At 37.8% G+C, this 18,104-nt stretch overlaps 1 protein-coding gene across 1 annotated transcript; it reads left to right on the top strand.

Annotated features, from left to right (window-relative positions):
• The first annotated feature begins 10,911 nt into the window (after positions 1 to 10,911).
• Positions 10,912 to 16,880, top strand: LOC113318221 (long chain acyl-CoA synthetase 6, peroxisomal-like). Its single transcript, XM_026566358.1, has 23 exons — positions 10,912 to 11,241; positions 11,707 to 11,767; positions 11,903 to 11,980; positions 12,114 to 12,185; positions 12,266 to 12,347; positions 12,533 to 12,638; positions 12,731 to 12,807; positions 12,912 to 12,956; positions 13,068 to 13,154; positions 13,586 to 13,675; positions 13,762 to 13,841; positions 13,965 to 14,058; positions 14,179 to 14,267; positions 14,368 to 14,456; positions 14,676 to 14,805; positions 14,918 to 15,036; positions 15,163 to 15,286; positions 15,375 to 15,461; positions 15,681 to 15,784; positions 15,863 to 15,948; positions 16,083 to 16,169; positions 16,260 to 16,346; positions 16,435 to 16,880. The coding sequence occupies exons 1-23, from the start codon at positions 11,124 to 11,126 to the stop codon at positions 16,522 to 16,524; spliced, it is 2,082 nt and encodes a 693-aa protein (XP_026422143.1). The 5' UTR covers positions 10,912 to 11,123; the 3' UTR covers positions 16,525 to 16,880.
• Positions 16,881 to 18,104: the final 1,224 nt, after the last annotated feature.

Here is an 18,104-nt window from a genome sequence, read left to right as displayed (position 1 = left end):
CGTTCTTTAGTCCAAAAGGCATCCTTGTATAACAATACAAGCCTCGTGGGGTAAAGAACGCAGTATGCTCCTGGTCTTCTTCTGCAAGGGCGATTTGGTTATAACCTGAGTATCCATCCATGAAGGATAGCCTCTGGTGGCCTTCAGTTGCATTGACTAGTTGGTCAATGTTTGGCAGCGGGTAACTGTCTTTGGGGAACGCTTTGTTGAGATTACTAAAGTCGATGCAAATGCGTACGCCTCCATTCTTCTTTGGAACAATCACCATGTTGTATATCCACGTCGGATACTTGACTTCTCGTATGAACCCTGCAGTTAGTAACTTTTGTAATTCCTCCTTTTCCATCACTTCTTGGTAGATATCTGCTACCTTGCGAATGCGCTGCTTGAATCGTGGTATTTCTAGTTTGAGCCGAAGGTGGTGGGAGACCAAATTCAGGTCAATTCCAGGCATGTCTTCCATTGACCACGCAAAGACATCTGCGTAGTCCCTTAGTAGCCTTTGTAGTTGCATCTCCTCTTCCTCTTCGAGTAAAGTTCCGATGTTGACCATCTTCGGTTCCACCTCTATTCCGACGTTGATTTTCTTTGTTGGTTCCACCGGTGAGAAGGTTTGTTTCTGAGGGCGTTGAGGAGTGCTTTTCTGTAATTGTCATTTTGCATAGACGTTTGCCCCTAGAGTCGCGGAGGTGCTTGTCTCCGGAACTGAGGTGGCTTCGGGTAATGAGAAGGCTCCGTCCTTCACTTCTTTATTATTTGCCTTTCGTCTTTTTCTCTCGTGCTACTTGGCGGCAGCTCTTTCTTCGTTGAGTCTGACCTCTACTATAATGCATAGCCTTGCGTCTTCTGGTCACCCTTGATTTCCATTTCACCCATGGGTGTAGGGAATCGAAGGTACTGGTGATATGTCGAATTTGTTCTCGTAATCTATGGACCCATAGCCTTCCCATGATTACATTGTAGGGTGAAGGTGCCTCCACCACACAGAACCTTGTATTTGTTACTAAGGGTCCCGCACTTACCTGCAAGACGATTTCTCCTTTTAGCCTAGAGACTGCTCCATTGAAACCGTATATTGTGCAAGTGAAAGAGTCCATCTGCTCCACTGTCAAACCCATGCATAGGTAGGGTTCGTATAATAGTACATTTAACGAGCTACCCCCGTCAACGAGGACCTTCGTGACGTTTCATCCATGTATTGGAAGGGTGATCACAAGTGGATCATTGTGCATCTCGACCTCCTGATTGACGTATTTTGTTGAGAATGTTAATGGCGTGGCCATCCATTCTCCCCAAGTGCTAGTAGGTGGTCCGCTTAGCTTGAACACTTCTTGGGTTCTAGCTTTCTCCTGTTTCGAGCTAACTCGAGGATGTCTTCGAGTAGCTCCTCCTAACCTCCGCTGGAGAAGGTAATCATGTTGATGTATTTGCTGTCCTGAGGTAGTTCTACCCTTTTCTTGGGGGCTACCTCAGTATCAGCTGGTTGTATCTGCACGTACTCCACGAACTTGCCTTCGTCTATGAATCTCTGAATTACGTTCCGTAGATGGTAGCACGTATCAGTTGTATGCCCGTAGTACTGGTGGTATGCACAATACTCCTTGGCCTCCTTCGTTTTGTCTGGTTTCTTTCCCATAGTATTTGGGTAACGAAAGCCCGGCTTTGCTCTTTCTTTGCTTAGAATGTGAGAAAATGTGGTATTTAGCTTTGTGTAGATCTTATCTACGAACTCATCTCTTCCTTTTCCTCTGCCTTTGCCATCTCTATATTTTGATTTTTTATCTCGAGAGTTGGTTCTTCCCCCGGTCTCGTTTTGCCTCTTAGGTATCTTCAGAATTGATTCCAAAGAGTTAGTTCGTTGCGGACCTGTTGTTGTTTTTGCTTGTGCCCTGGGGTTGTCCTTCTGGATTTCTTCGAGTCTGATGTAGCGGTCTTGGACAACCCTGAGCTCTCCTTCGGAATCGAGGGATCTGTTGTGAAGCTCCACGAAGATAACTGAGGTTCTATCAAGTCCATAGTTATAACAATTAATGCTAATTTCTGGATTGACTTTTCCAATTGCTTGGCTATTCTTCCACCTATCCGTGTACTACATCAATGTTTCGCGGGATCCGATAGCTATAGCAACCAGCCTATCTAACCCAGCCTTTGCTGATTTGTTGTACATGTATGTCTCCAAGAACACCGTAGACAATTGCTCAAAAGAGTCAATTGAGTTTGCTGGTAAGTTTTCATACCATGCCAATGTTGATCCCGTCAAGCTTGCAGGGAAGTACCTACACAGTACTACCTCATCTCTTTCCCAATGGGCAAGGACACGAGTATAATACCGTAGGTGGGCTGCGGGATCCGAGGTACCGTTTTATGCCTGAAACGTAGGTACCAGGCATTTCGTAGGGATGGGTTCCCTCAAAATGCGAAAAAACAATGGAGATGTGATTGCCCTTGTAGTACCTCTTCTATTCTTGCACCTGCGTGGCCAGTTTTTAGGCCTTGTATCTCCTTCCGCATTTTTTCCATTTGCTCCATAACCATGCTCACGTTGTGTGCATCTCTGGAAAATGTCTCGTCATAGTAGCACTGGGAGGGCTTGTATGTTGGATCCGTCTCATCTGGATCACGGTGTGTTCTTCTGGATCCTCCTGCTGGGTTAGCCTTTGGTGGGTTGAGATACACCCTTCGTCTTCCTGAGATAGCTCTGTTTTCACGCCTCTTTAGAGGAGGGTGAGTTTGGGAACCTTCGATCTGCACGTCTAGCATGTCCTTTAGGTTCTGGTTTTCCTGAGCCATCACGTGTATTGCATACTCATGCTCCTTGTTTTGTAGTAGCAAAGCTGCTACTTGTGCTGCTATTTGCTCTTCGTTGTGGATTCTACCACCCTGAGGAGTGTTGTCGGCCGGATCCTCAGAGTTAGCCATTCCTTCTTCTATGACCGGTGCGTCTGGATCTATCTGGATTGGAGTTAGGTTTCCCAACCCTCGTCCTGTAGGAACTAAGGTTCTGGGTAACCCTGCGTTGGCCGCAGGTGGCTGTGTGGTATTGGGATGCTCCGGTAATGGCATGTCGTAAAGTGGTTGAGCTCCCGATGTTTGCCCCATTCCTTCAGCAGTAATAGGTGGTTTGTTAGCAATTGTTCTTCGTGCTATTTCACTTTGTCCGTCCTCTGCTTCCGTTCGTTGATTTACTTGAGACGGCTTTTGGGATCTTCCTCTTGTGACTGTTGGGCGTGAGCTGTCAGTACATCACTTGGTTTCTGCATGCCTTCGGATTTTGCTATTCTGTAGCCACAGAAAAAACGACAAAAATCTGCTACTTGGGTGCCTTCGCCAAAAATGGAAATTAATGCTCTGACACAGAAGACATCTAAGCAGCTTTTTCAGAACAAGGACTGAAATGACGTTTGTAAAGACGGGTATTAAATGTTTATGACACCCTTGGAAGAAACGACTTTAAACATTAAAAACCAATAAAAAAGGGGTGTCAGATCTTCCCAAAAAATAAGGTTGTTAAATGCTTTAGAAGATCTTTCTTCCTTAAACTTTTACTGAGATTCCTCTACAGTCTGAGGTACTCAGATCTAAAGGATGCTTTGTCGGAAAAGGCAGTTTTAGTACAAAACAAAAGTTTTAGCGTTTTGTGGGTGGTTTTTTGTAAAAACTTTTGTAGATCTGTGAGATTGCTGGTCTTAGAGGTTATGAACTCAAAGAACTTGCGAAAACAACGGACGAACCCATCACTAAAAAGTGAGATTCATCGCTGATGAACTTAGATCTCTTCGTTTAAAGAAGTTGCATTAGTAAAATAAATGACGGAATATAAAAACTCAAGCTGGTGAGCAAAACCGTTCCAGCGCCAAACTGTGACTACTCGTTTTCCCGTAGTCTACGTAATGTGTACAGCTCAGAGAATCAAATACTAAGTAGTAATAATGCCTCTGTTGAACTGATAATGCTAAGTAATAAAGGGTACTCAAGATCACAATAACAACTAAGAATGCAAAGATAATATAAAAGCTGCTAAGTTATCATGAGACACAAGATATTACGTGGTTCGACTTTCGTCTACGTCCACGGGGTAATGAGCGATTGTTTTTTATTAAGTTATGGTGGTTACAAAGATCTTAAATGCTTCCCCAAGTAATAGAGAAAACTCAAGTTGAGGTAAATACTTAAGTTCTAAATATTAAAGAGGTATAAGATTAAGACTACATCTTCTCTCCTAGATATTGAATGCCCTTTGTTTGTTGGTGAGGCTTGGTATTTATAGCCCCTTCTGCTCCAGGTATATCTATGCTGCCTCTAGGTCCATCGTTTGTTGATATACCTTTCGTACAAATGGTACCTTCGTTCGCCGCGTGCTTTATCCAGTCGAACCCTGCCACCTCAGCTGACTCACGTTCCTTCGGGAACTTCCCAACCTTAGTATAGGTTGTACCTTCGTTCACCGCCAGCCTCTGCCAATCGGGTTCTGCCACATCGTCTCTCTTCACGTGCCTTGATTATGCGTGTAGATAAGAGATTTGTGCATTTAATGCTGATTAGATATGCCATCTACCTTTGTCCCTTCGCCAGCTGCCTCCTTATAGACTAGGCTTTTACTCTTCTCATCTCAGCCGTCGAGGCATCTTTTCTTGGGACGAGATAAAGTAGATCTGCGAAGGTATCCTCTGTCACTTGGATTTCTCTGCATATCGAGGGATACACAATTATCTTGTATGCGGCCACTAAGATCGTGACACGTGCTCCTCAGAATATTGGTATTCACAACTTCGACAGCTCCGCCTTAGCAACATTATCCGCACCAACATACCAATACATCATCGTCAGCGGTTCACATCAACAAGCCAAATATATTCCACCTAAAACCTTCCGCAAGAGAACCCACTGAAAGACTTTTATATCCTTATTCTCCTTAAGATTGATTAAACAAAATGCAAATACAGATATTATATTCCATATGTTCTCCTAAAGAAAATAGGCTACCATTAATGTATGCGTCAATCCCAACTAAATTAATACTATGTAACTTAAGAACAATATACCCTTGAGGTGCATCGTCAAGCCTATAAATATGTAATTTTGGTTTCAAAACTAAAGATCTCGTTTTGAGCGGTTAAGTCCATATTCAACTTCTATCAATAAAGTGCAAACTCCTTCTTTTATGTCTCTTTACTGGTGCTTTAGCTTACTTGTGAGTTCATTCTTGCTTGGATGTAGTTGTTAGCTTTTAGCAACTATTCTGTATTTCATATCTAAATCTAAATTAGGATTAGTTGATATGTAAAAGTTGATAATTCTTGATTAAAAAAGCATACTCTGATTACTAATGTTAGTCATGACACCAAATAATTGCACATAAATTATATGACCTTTGTTGAATAGATTACTCATAGTATATTTGTTGCATTGATTAGCTTATTTCACGTATTTTAATGGTATACGATGATTCAAGGAAATTGATGAAGTATTTTTGCAATGAAGTATTCCAGGGCTTTTGATAATGAAGGATTAAGTAACAACTTTAAGTATTAATCATAGTGCATGTTTTTGATTGCAGAAGTACCCTTAGCCAGTAATCTAAACTCGCTGGTAGTTTTAATTAATTTATGTTATAAATTTAAAGAATCAAGAATCTCCAATTTATGTAGGTCTTCTTAAACAATTAACAACCAATACCTCTATGTGGAACAAACTTATTCTTATTACTGTGCCCTAATCTATATTTTGTGAAGTATAAGAACTTGAATAATTTTATCTGGTTACGACACCAATCAGCTAGTATTGGTCTAATTATACGAGATTTAGCAGGAACGTGTTATGAAGCAAAATGACTCTTCCTGAGCGTATTTAGGAAATTGAGTGTATGGATATGAAGAAAGGTGTGAATTAGTTATTAACCATGTTAGAGAAATGGATCCTCTGGTTCCCTGGGTAAATCAAGGTAATATTCATGATATCAAACATATTTGTTAGCTTTATCTAAGTGAGAATAATCTTATGTCAATAGACTAGAAAATCGGGTGACTGACACTTAAGCTAAGAAAGTTTGAAGAAATAAGCTAGATTTTGAGTACTTTATCCATGTTCCTCCTGACTTCTTATTTTTAATCTTTTTTTAAGACGTATCATAATGTAACCAGTCCAGATTAATTTCTTTTAAAAAACAATAATGTCTTATGGAATAAATAAGTTTGTGGGATGATGGTCAACTAGCTAGAAGGGTCAACCGTCAAATCGTCAATTGTCTAAATGTATATAAGTGCTATATATAAACATTTTTGCATCTTGGGGATTTCAAATTTTACTGCGTCTCCGTATCCGTAGCGTGTCTGAGTCTGAGTATGTGCTTTTCAGCTTGGGGGGTAATAAGCATAGTTAACAATTCTGGGTACATGTAAAGCTTGTGACGAGGAACGTTTTGGTACTAATCTTCTGGGCGAAATTTGAATTTTGTTCCTCTACTTGGTTTATCGAGATTTTATATCTTAGTTAAAACTTTGTACAATAATATTATTACGATTTTTCTTTTTAGTTTAATAGTGTCTGCTAAACTTTTTTTCCTAAGTTGTGATATCACTCTTTTTTTCTTCTTCAAATTGAGGTATCGAATCGCCTGTAAAATCGTGAATCAGATAATACAATCGATAAAAGAAAAATATTTCTTACATTATAATTTTAAGGATAAGATGATTTTACGATGTAAATGATGAAATATATACATATAAATTAAAGTGTTGCATACTGGTTTCGCTTTGTTGTAGCGTCTCAATCCGCTGATTATGAGTAACACAGCACTTTCGCTCTGCATCCCTGTAATCCTTGTTGGACTTTATCAAAGCAATTCGAGTAGACAAGAAGTTCGGCCCTTCCATATGCTGACCATGGGATGACGAGCCACCGGTATCATTACTGTATTCCGCTGCAAAATGGTACTTGTCGCTGCCTCCGACTCCTCATTAGCCAACTATCTGTAGATTTTGTACTTCTACTCAAGAAATTTAGCCTTCTTCTTCAAAATTCACAAGTCCTTCCGTATATTTACGCAATCACAAGGACAAACCTTACAAGATACAGTACCAACTACAACAACTTATGTGTTCTCCTTGTATGATCGCTGATAGCCGCGATAATGTCCTTGAAAGCATCGATTCTAGAAGATAAGAATGAGAAAACCTCAATCATTCACCTGCCAACAAAAATGAAAAAAAGTCAAAATCTACAAGATATATTGAAAATAAATAAGAGCACGTAAATACTCACTCGAAATAGAAGAATCACGGCTCTTGGAATAATTCATATTCAAGAAAAATATCAGATAAATTAAGTAAAAAACGATGAATACCAAATATAATGAAGATTTTATATACAACAACGTCTACATAGCAAAAGACAATTCTGCCCTCTGTAATTGGAAAAATGCAACACTTCGACAACTCCGCCTTAACAACAATATCCGCACCAACATACCAATACATCATCGTCAGCGTTCGCATCAATAAGCCAAGTATATTCCACCTAAAACCTTCCGCAAGAGAACCCACTGAAAGACTTTTATATCCTTATTCTCCTTAAGATTGATTAAACAAAATGCAAATACGGATATTATATTCCATATGTTCTCCTAAAGAAAATGGGCTACTATTAATGTAGGCGTCAATCCCAACTAAATTAATACTATGTAACTTAAGAACAATACACCCTTGAGGTGCATCGTCAAGCCTATAAATATGTAATTTTTGTTTCAAAACCAAAGATCTCATTTTGAGCGGCTAAGTCCATATTCAACTTCTATCAATAAAGTGCAAACTCCTTCTCTTATGTCTCTTTACTGGTGCTTTAGCTTACTTATGAGTTCATTCTTGTTTGGATGTAGTTGTTAGCTTTTAGCAACTATTCTGTATTTCATATCTAAAGCTAAATAGGATTAGTTGATATGTAAAAGTTGATAATTCTTGATTAAAAAAGCATATTCTGATTACCAATGTTAGTCATGACACCAAATAATTGCACATAAATTATATGGCCTTTTGTTGAATAGATTACTCATAGTATATATGTTGCATTGATTAGCTTATTTCACGTATTTTAATGCTATACGATGATTCAAGGAAATTGATGAAGTATTTTTGCAATGAAGTATTCCAGGGCTGTTGATAATGAAGGATTAAGTAACAATTTTAAGTATTAATCATAGTGCATGTTTTGTGATTGCAGAAGAACCCTTAGCCAGTAATCTAAACTCGCTGGTAGTTTTAATTAATTTATGTTATAAATTTAAAGAATCACGAATCTCCAATTTATGTAGGTTTTCTTAAACAATTAACAACCAATACCTCTAAGTGGAACAAACTTATTCTTATTACCGTGCTCTAATCTATATTTTGTGAAGTATAAGAACTTGAATAATTTTATCTGGTTACGACACCAATCAGCTGGTATTGGTATAATTATATGAGATTTAGCAGGAACGCGTTATGAAGCGAAAGGACTCTTCCTGAGCGTATTTAGGAAACTGAGTGTATGGATATGAAGAAAGGTGTGAATTAGTTATTAACCATGTTAGAGAAATGGATCCTCTGGTTCCATGGGTAAATCAAGGTAATATTCATGATATCAAGCATATTTGCTAGCTTTATCTAAGTGAGAATAATCTTATGTTAATAGACTAGGAAATCGGGTGACTGACACTTAAGCTAAGAAAGTTTGAAGAAATAATCTAGATTTTGAGTACTTTATCAATGTTCCTCCTGACATCTTATTTTTAATCAGATAGGACGTCTCATAATGTAACCAGTCCAGATTAATTTCTTTTAAAAAACAATAATGTCATATGAATAAATAAGTTTGTGGGATGGTGGGTCAGCTAGCTAGAAGGGGGCGCATATTCTCTTATCGCAGTTGGACCAATTGTTGGTAATGGTAGGAGTAACTGGTTTTTATTTACTTGTTTAGGGTCAACCGTCAATTGTCTAAATGTATATAAGTGCTATATATAAACATTTTTGCATCTTGGGGATTTCAAATTTTACTGCGTCTCCGTATCCGTAGCGTGTTTGAGTCTGAGTCTATGCTTTTCAGCTTGGGGGGTAATAAGCATAGTTAACAATTCTGGGTACATGTAAAGCTTGTGACGAGGAACATTTTGGTACTAATCTTCTAGGCGAAATTTGAATTTTGTTCCACTACTTGGTTTATCGAGATTTTATATCTTAGTTACAACTTTGTACAACAATACTATTACGAAGAAAAAAAATTGTTAGTTTAATAGTGTCTGCTAAACTTTTTTTCCTAAGTTGTGATATCACTCTCTTTTTTTTCTTCAAATTGAGGTATCGAATCGCCTGTAAAATCGCGAATCAGATAATACAATCGATAAAAGTAAAATATTTCTTACATTATAATTTTAAGGATAAGATGATTTTACGATGTAAATGATGAAATATATACATATAAATTAAAGTGTTGCATACTGGTTTCGCTTTGTTGTAGCGTCTCAATCCGCTGATCTAAGTAAACAATAAGTCAACAGGGATTCGCCTACAAATAAGTCAACAAGGTATAACATCACTATCTGCACTTCAAGACCCTTCAAACAACATCAAGCCAGAATACTATGCAAGTAAGGTAGCCGACATTCTTAAATTCTTGGAAGAATAAATCTTACACTCATGTCGGGCTTTATCAGAATATCAATTATTCACCATTAGTCAAAATGAACAAATATTTTTATTGTTAAATCCCTAAACCTCATTTGTGCAGTATTTACTCCATATATCAGCTCTTCTATAATAAAGAAAATTTTCTGAATCGCCTCTTAATTATTTTGCGGTATACATCTAAGAAGACCGGGTGCTTGAATTACCCACAATGTTTTCCACTGTCTTTATTTCCTGCAAATGTTAATATACTATGTCTGTCACCTTGCCACGGTTGATGAACTATGTTGCCTTGTATGCCCAGTTGTTCTGACGCTGTAGAGCTGCCTAGACAATCGTGCTTACTGCTTAGGCGAATCCCTGTTGACTTATTTGTAGGAGACAACCAAACCCTTCAAACTAATCAACTACATTACACAACACTTCCATAATAAACCAGATTGGGCTTCCTCATATTAAAGCCAAGTTGGTTTCTACATTAAACAATATTAGGCTTCCACAAGAAGTCAAAGTTAGTTTCTACTTTCTAATCTATAGTAAACCACCAAACTTTTACAATAAGCCATATTAGATTTCCACAATAAGCGAAGTTGGTTCTATAATAAACCATCGGGCTTCCACAATAAGTTCGAGTTGGTTTCTGCAATAAACCATGTGGTTTCTATAGTAAGCCAGATTGAGATTCCTCGATAAGGCAAGTTGGTTTTTACACTAAACCATCGGGCTTCACGATAAGCCAGAGTTGGCTTCAGTAATAACACTATGCGGCTTCCATAATAAACCCGACTAAGTTTTCTCAATAAGCCAAATTGTTTTTTACAATAAATTATCAAGACTTCCCCGGTGAACTAAACGAGCTTTCATATTAAATCAAATTTACGTCAAGCCACACTTAAGAATCCACGATAAGCCATATCTTGCCGTTACTGAAAAATCTATATATCCTCCACATGTTCGAGGGTATAAAATCAGCCTTCGCTCCCAAAACTAAACTGGCGGGGAGATTGGAATGTCAAGCACACTCTAGGTACAGGGTGTGCACAAAATCGGGCTCGGCAGGATTTTTGTTCGTATAATACTTCGTCAAACTGATGATAGCTACCAATTTGGCAATTTCTGAATTCTGGCTGACCTGTTGGCAAACATTAGAAGGCCATCCATATCCATTGAAAATTAAAATAACGAAACTTATCTCATCTCAGCCGTATACGCCATCACTCTTCGTTGGAAAGCGTGCCAGATCTTCCACCAACTTCAACATTTTTTTTTTTTTTATTTCATTTCATTTATATTTTTCACTTACTCTTAGAGCATCACTTCTAGATGCTGGAATAGCATCACCTATCTCTTCAACAATCATCGAATCTGAAACCTTAATAATCTCCAAAAGAAAAGAAAAAGAAAGAAACCCTACAAATTTTGTATCGGAATCAAAATATAGTTTATTGATTTCCCGCGGAAAAATCAATGTCTACAACAGCTCAACGTCGATTGAAGGCAATTCAAAATCATCTAATCACATCTACTTCTACAAATTCACAACAACTTGATACTAATGAAACTGCTGGAGGAGAATTTGTTCATGGTATTTTTTTTCTTTCTCTTGTGTGTTTTATTTTCGTTGTTGGTAATTTTAGGGTTTTAACTGTGTTTTTATGTTAATTTGTGATAAACCTTGATCTCTCTGTCGCATAATACAAATAGAATCATAATTTTTATATTTGTAACTTGAATGCGTATCTATGAAGTACTCATTTACTTCGAAAGTTCGGATTTTGTTGTTGTTCATAACTGTGGTTGATTGTAGCTGGCTCGTAAGATTGGATCTTAACGGAGTACTTCTGTAAACATTTAATAGAATGGAACTTTTTGGTTATTCCGATGTTATTGTGCTGTTTTTTGTCTTGTGCTGGATTCTATTTTATACTTGCTTCTGTTGTTGGAGCCTTGTGTACCAGTGGGGCATCCTTGCTTTGAAAATGACTACTAGGTCTAGTTTTACATTGATCTGTGTAAGTACTGAAATGGGACTGGATGTGTTTATGAGCAGGCCAAGGCTATAGTGTAGTTCTTCCGGAGAAGTTGCATACAGGAAAATGGAATGTATACAGGTAACCCCACCTACGAGTTTTTTGTTGATTGATACAAAAGGCTTAAAGTTAAAACAAATGAGATGTTGCTAAAATTTCATAATGTTGGGTGCACTGGTTTTAAATGTGTAATAAATATGTCATTTTTTGTGGCAGATCTGCAAAATCTCCTTTGAAGCTTGTGAGTAGATTTCCTGATCATCCTGAAATTGGAACTTTGCATGACAATTTTGTGTGAGTATTTCTCATTCCTTTTACATTTGCTAAGTTGGACTTGCTTTTTGGTTCTCTCATGGTTTTACCTTCTTAGACGAATTATTTCATTTTTTATGATTTCAGTTCTTTGTCATTAATGTTGTGAAATTAGGCATGCTGTTGAGACTTTTCAAGATTACAAGTATTTGGGGACACGAATTCGGGTGGACGGAACAGTTGGAGAGTAAGTTAGTGTTCTCAATTAGACTTTATAAAATTTGTTTCACCTACTTTCTTCTGTTAACTTATTCTCTACGATTAAAGGTACAAATGGATGACATATGGAGAAGCAAGTACAGCCCGGACGGCAATAGGTTCTGGCTTAATTTATCATGGTATCCCAAAAGTGAGTTTTTCTTTTACAAATTTGTGTTCAAATACTCAAATGTTTGGTTTTTTCTGATTCACTTACCTCTCCATGCATCTTTTCATTATTCTTGTGGAACATATATAAAGTTATGCGTCCGAGAATGGTGGGAAGTGTTCCTTCTTACTCTAAAGTTTGCTTGTGATATTTTCTTTTTATGATAGGGATCTTGCATTGGTTTATACTTCATTAACCGACCGGAGTGGCTTATTGTCGATCATGCCTGTTCGGCATATTCTAACATCTCGGTACCTTTATATGACACTCTAGGTATGACCTTAGCTGTTTTATGAATAACAACTGACATTATGCCTGCCTGTTGAAGAATTATAATCTTATGAATTATATGTTGGTCCTTGTAGGTCCCGATGCTGTTAAGTATATCGTGAACCATGCTGTTGTACAAGCTATTTTTTGTGTCCCGGAGACGTTGCACAGTGTGAGTTTTTCATGCATGCCTTGAGCCATTTTTACGATGGTACAGGTTTGTGTTTGGTTGTGAATCGACTTTGTGACGTTTCTTAATTTATCTGGAATTTGCAGATGTTGAGTTTCTTGTCTGATGTTCCATCTGTACGACTAATAGTGGTAAGAAATTATAGTTCACTCTTTCTAGATTGAACTACTAGTCATTGAAAACCCCGCTGCCTTCGTCCAAATAATTTAACTCGTCTATATTCGTTTTGTTTTCCTTAACAGGTAGTAGGGGGAGTAGATGAACATATGCCTTCACTTCCAAGATCATCCGGGGTTGAGGTTATATCATATTCTAAATTACTGGCTCAGGTACAACTTCTGGAATACTTTGTTGTATCCTATTTATTAAGCTTCTTGTTAATTGTGCCTAGGCTTCCACCCAAGCATAAGGAACCCATGCCGAGGTGTCCTTCTATGATGGGACATGCCTAGGTGTCATGTAGTGCTTTTTCTGGTCTTGTTTAATCTTTTCTTTCGCTGCTTGTGATTCGCAATCATTCTGAAATGTTTATATTGAGATGTAATACTCAGTACTACCATCTGGAGATGTCAGTTTCCTACCACATTTATTGTTCATATTCAAGATTTCATGTTTGCCCCTGTTTAATCGTTTGTCAGACGAACTTGGTTGGCCTTTGCTTCTAATTACCTGATGATGTTTTGCTATTTTTTTAGACGATAGTCAAGAGATTTATTTATAATTTAGTTGTTTGATCGTGCTACAAATTTTTTCTTTTTAGGGACGTGGAAATCCTCAACCATTTGCCCCTCCAAACCCCGAGGATATTGCAACCATCTGCTATACAAGTGGTACTACTGGGACCCCTAAGGTATGTATTTTATGATGAAGCAACTTCAGATTACCCGTTTTGCAACTGTTCTTCTCTTTATTTGACTGTGTTGTGTCTTTGAAAAGGGAGCAATACTGACTCACGAGAATTTGATTGCAAGTGTTGCTGGTGCCACTATTTCCGTCAAATTTTACCCTTCTGATGTGTGAGTGTCGTTTAGTCTCTCTGTGCTCCATTGATATTCTGCATTTTTCATATGTTGTTAAGTCTGGTTTATTTGTTCTAACTTGATCGCAGTTGTTTTTTTAATCAACTTTATGCTTCACAGCTACATTTCCTATCTTCCTCTGGCGCACATATACGAACGGGCAAATCAAGTTATGACTGTTTACTTTGGAGTTGCAGTTGGTTTCTATCAAGGGGTATGGATTCACTGGTTGTACGGGAAGCATATTAGTTTCAGCCTCGCCACAATTTTCCCTATACTGATTTACATGATAAAAGTTTCTCTTCACAAGTTAACATGCTATATTTATCTTCAGGACAACTTGAAATTGATGGATGATATGGCTGCCCTGAGACCAACAATATTTTGTAGTGTTCCTCGGCTTTACAATAGAATATACGCAGGGTAATTTGGCCATTTAATATTCTGTCAATTATTCCTTTGTTACAATCTTGCATTTAAGTTTGTATATTTGGTCCGTTTAGTCTAACGTTGATTCCCACAGAATCACTAGTGCTGTGAAATCATCAGGGGCTCTTAGGGAGAGGCTGTTCAATGCTGCTTTTAATGCCAAGAAACAGGCGATAATGAGTGGTAATAGAAACAAAGGAGAACTAGTAGAAATAATTGTGAATCAACTCTTCAGTATTCTATTTGGTCCTGCTATTTTTGTCCACCTTAATCCCATCTTACACTGACACAGTAGGATCTGAAAGATTGAGATTGTGAATCCTGAACCTTTTTTTAGTTAATGTTGATCATTATACTTAGTATTTCTTACTCACTTTCTGATTTATGCACTAAATGCTTCAGGTAAGAATCCATCTCCTATGTGGGATAGATTGGTATTTAATAAAATAAAAGATAAACTGGGAGGACGGGTTCGATTTATTGCTTCAGGTGCCTCACCTTTGTCTCCAGATGTCATGGATTTTTTAAGGGTGTAAGTTTCTTTTCCTTTTCGGTGTGTGGAATTAAGTCCTAACAGTTCATGTTCCATTCTTTGCATATATCGAGTACTCGATTCATAACAAGACTTGTGTATTTTTTCACAGGTGCTTTGGTTGTCGCGTATCTGAAGGGTATGGGATGACCGAAACTTCCTGTGTTATTAGTTCAATGGATGAGGGTGATATCTTGTCTGGCCACGTGGGCTCTCCTAATTCTGCTTGTGGTAAGCATGATATAGATGTAGATGAATCAGTCATTCTGACTGGAAGTGGCATCACACATATCTTTTTCTGTATTTGTCACGTGTTTTTCTCTTGTTTAATTAAGCTAATTTGCTCTTCTGTTTCAGAAATTAAGCTTGTAGATGTTCCTGAGATGAATTATACATCTGATGACCAGCCATATCCGCGTGGAGAAATCTGCGTCAGGGGTCCTATCATTTTCAAAGGCTACCATAAAGATGAAGTGCAAACGTACTTGTGTTAAACATACCATGCTTTCATGTCATATTGTGAAATTTCTTGAAAAGAGGCCAACTCATGATTCTATTAAATGCTATAGGCGTGAAGTTATTGATGAGGATGGTTGGTTACATACGGGAGATATTGGGTTGTGGTGGCAGGGAGGACGCTTAAAAATCATTGACAGGTTAGATATCTAGGTTATCTTTCTCAATGTGTTTTTAATACATTTTCTCTGTTATGAAACCCTTTTTTTCCTAGATTAGCAGAAATAACTAATATGTGATTGTCGAGACCACCTTCAGATTTCTTCCCTAAATAATCATATTTATAATACCTACAAAAATGTGTGTTTCTCACATTTAGGTATTTCCCTTTCTGAAAGATTCTTGTGTTATTTTGACAGGAAAAAGAATATTTTTAAGTTAGCTCAGGGAGAATACATAGCACCAGAGAAGGTTGAAAATGTATATGCCAAGTGCAAATATGTTGCACAGATCTTTGTATATGGTAAGCATTTCTTGGGGTACTACTTTATCTTTGCAGTTTATTTGGCCAACTGACCTTTTGTGTGCTGGTTTTTATCAGGTGATAGTCTGAACTCCTGCTTAGTAGCAATTGTTTCTGTTGACCAAGATTTATTAAAGGCTTGGGCCGACTCTGAAGTCATCAAGGTTGTTTTCTTTTGAACTAGCACATACATACACTGTGAATATAAGTACATCTAAGTATTATCTAAACACTGTTCCTCTCATCAAAATAGAATATTATGATTGTCAATGTAATAGTGGTGCTATGTTTTATGTAGTACGAATCTTTAGGGCAACTGTGCAATGATCCAAGAGCAAGGGCAGCTGTTATGGCGGAAATGGATGCTGCTGGAAGGGAAGCTCAGGTAAACATCCACGACCTACAGCTTTTTATAAAAAAGGGGGAAACGACTATTTATAATATGCTCCTAGCTTATTTTTGTTATCTGCTGCAGTTGAGAGGTTTTGAGTTTGTGAAAGCCGTAACTTTAGTCCTTGAGCCGTTCACTTTGGAGAATGGCCTTCTTACTCCTACATTCAAGGCGAGTATTTCATTTATATAGGTATATGAAGAAAAACTAGTACTAAATGTTCAACTTTTCATTCTTTCCTTCTCATTTACCTTTTCAGGTCAAGAGACCCCAGGCAAAAGCGTACTTTGCAAAAGCAATATCAGACATGTATGCAGAGTTGGCGACATCTGATCCTATCCCCATGTGAAGTACTATTTTATTTTTGTTGACACTAGATAATATTCATTCAGAAAACAGGGAGTGCATGATGTGCCTCCCGTTAACTAATAAAATCACAGAAAGCAAAAGAAAAATGACAGAAATGTCGGACCCAAACTCGAGTACAATTGAAAGGGTTGTTACCATTTTTAGCTAAGGTTCTATCTTATTCGAGAAGCAAGGGAGGTATAGAAGGCCAGATTAAACACCAAAATCTTACCGTTGAAGAAGTGCTAAAACATTCAGCAAAAATAATTTGTTATTATAGTTATAACAAAAGTCTGTAATCCTTGTATTATTTTCTAGATTATCCCTAATAAAATTTGTCATATTTGGTAACTTTCAGAAGGCAAATTACCCGGGCTTGGGTTTGCTTGAACCCGTAGGATTTTGATGGCTGCACTTTATCCTTTTATTATCTATGTGACTTTCCAAAAATATTCTGTCGGCATTTAATTTTGTGAGGAGATGTCCTTTTTACTTATATATTAAGCATCTAGATTCATATAATAAACTTCTTGCCCAGTTGGTTAACTAAGATGAGACAAGCGAGGATGAGGAACAAGTTTCGTGTTTGATAAACTCTCTTCCTGAAAGGTATGAACCCGTGATTAAGGCTTTAATTGATATACGCTGAGGTCACTACAACATTGCATGGTGAGGAGTTCAGAAAGATGGACCGTGAACACCTTTCAAGTGAAGTTAACAATGATTCAACATTGCGTGGTGAGGAGTTCAGAAAGATGGACCGTGAACACCTTTCAAGTGAAGCTAACAATGATTTTCTTATTGCTAGAGGTCGTTCAACAGACAAGAGAAAGAAAAATGGTGATCGTGGTAAAGGTAGAGGACGTTCTAAGAGTAGAATGCGACTACAGAAGGATGAGTGTTCGTGGTGCCATGACTTTAGTCATTGAGCTAAGGATTGTACCAAGCATAAGGCGAGAGAAGGAGATAACAGTAACACCGAGATGAGACTGCAAAAGCAAGTGAAGAATTAGATGATGCTTTTGATTTCTCGCTAATTGTGACACCATCAGCTTGTGCTATTACAGATGGTACATGGGTATTAAATACTGGAGTAATGTATCATATATATCTATATCGGGACTAGTTCTCAAGCTTTGAAGAGCTTGACGGGGAAGTACGTATGGGAAACAATCATACCTGCGCAGGGTGATTGGGATTGGTAGTGTTCGTATCAAGATGCATGCTGGTATGGTTAAAGAGCTGAAGGAGGTAAGATATGTACCTGCCATAAAGAAGAATCTGATTTTACTCGGAACTTTAGAAGCTAAGGATTATAAGTTGGTCTCTAAAAATGGTTTTCTAAAGGTAATCTCTGGATCTATGGAAATAATGAAGGGAACACGTCATCATAACTTGTATTACTTGATAGGGAGTACAACAGAAGGGAATGTGTCAGTTTCTGAATACATCGAGAGTGCAACTACCGAGAAGACAAAGGTATGGCACATGAGACTTGCACATCCTGGTGAGAAGTCGTTGCATAGTTTGATTCAACAAGACTTGTTAAAAGGTGATACTGCCGACAAGTTAGCATTTTTT

The sequence above is a fragment of the Papaver somniferum genome, chromosome 10 (genome assembly GCF_003573695.1).
Source record: "Papaver somniferum cultivar HN1 chromosome 10, ASM357369v1, whole genome shotgun sequence".
NCBI classification, from domain to species: domain Eukaryota; kingdom Viridiplantae; phylum Streptophyta; class Magnoliopsida; order Ranunculales; family Papaveraceae; genus Papaver; species Papaver somniferum.
The sequence above is the reverse complement of the archived record's forward strand: the minus strand, read 5'-3'. Positions and strand labels throughout refer to the sequence as shown.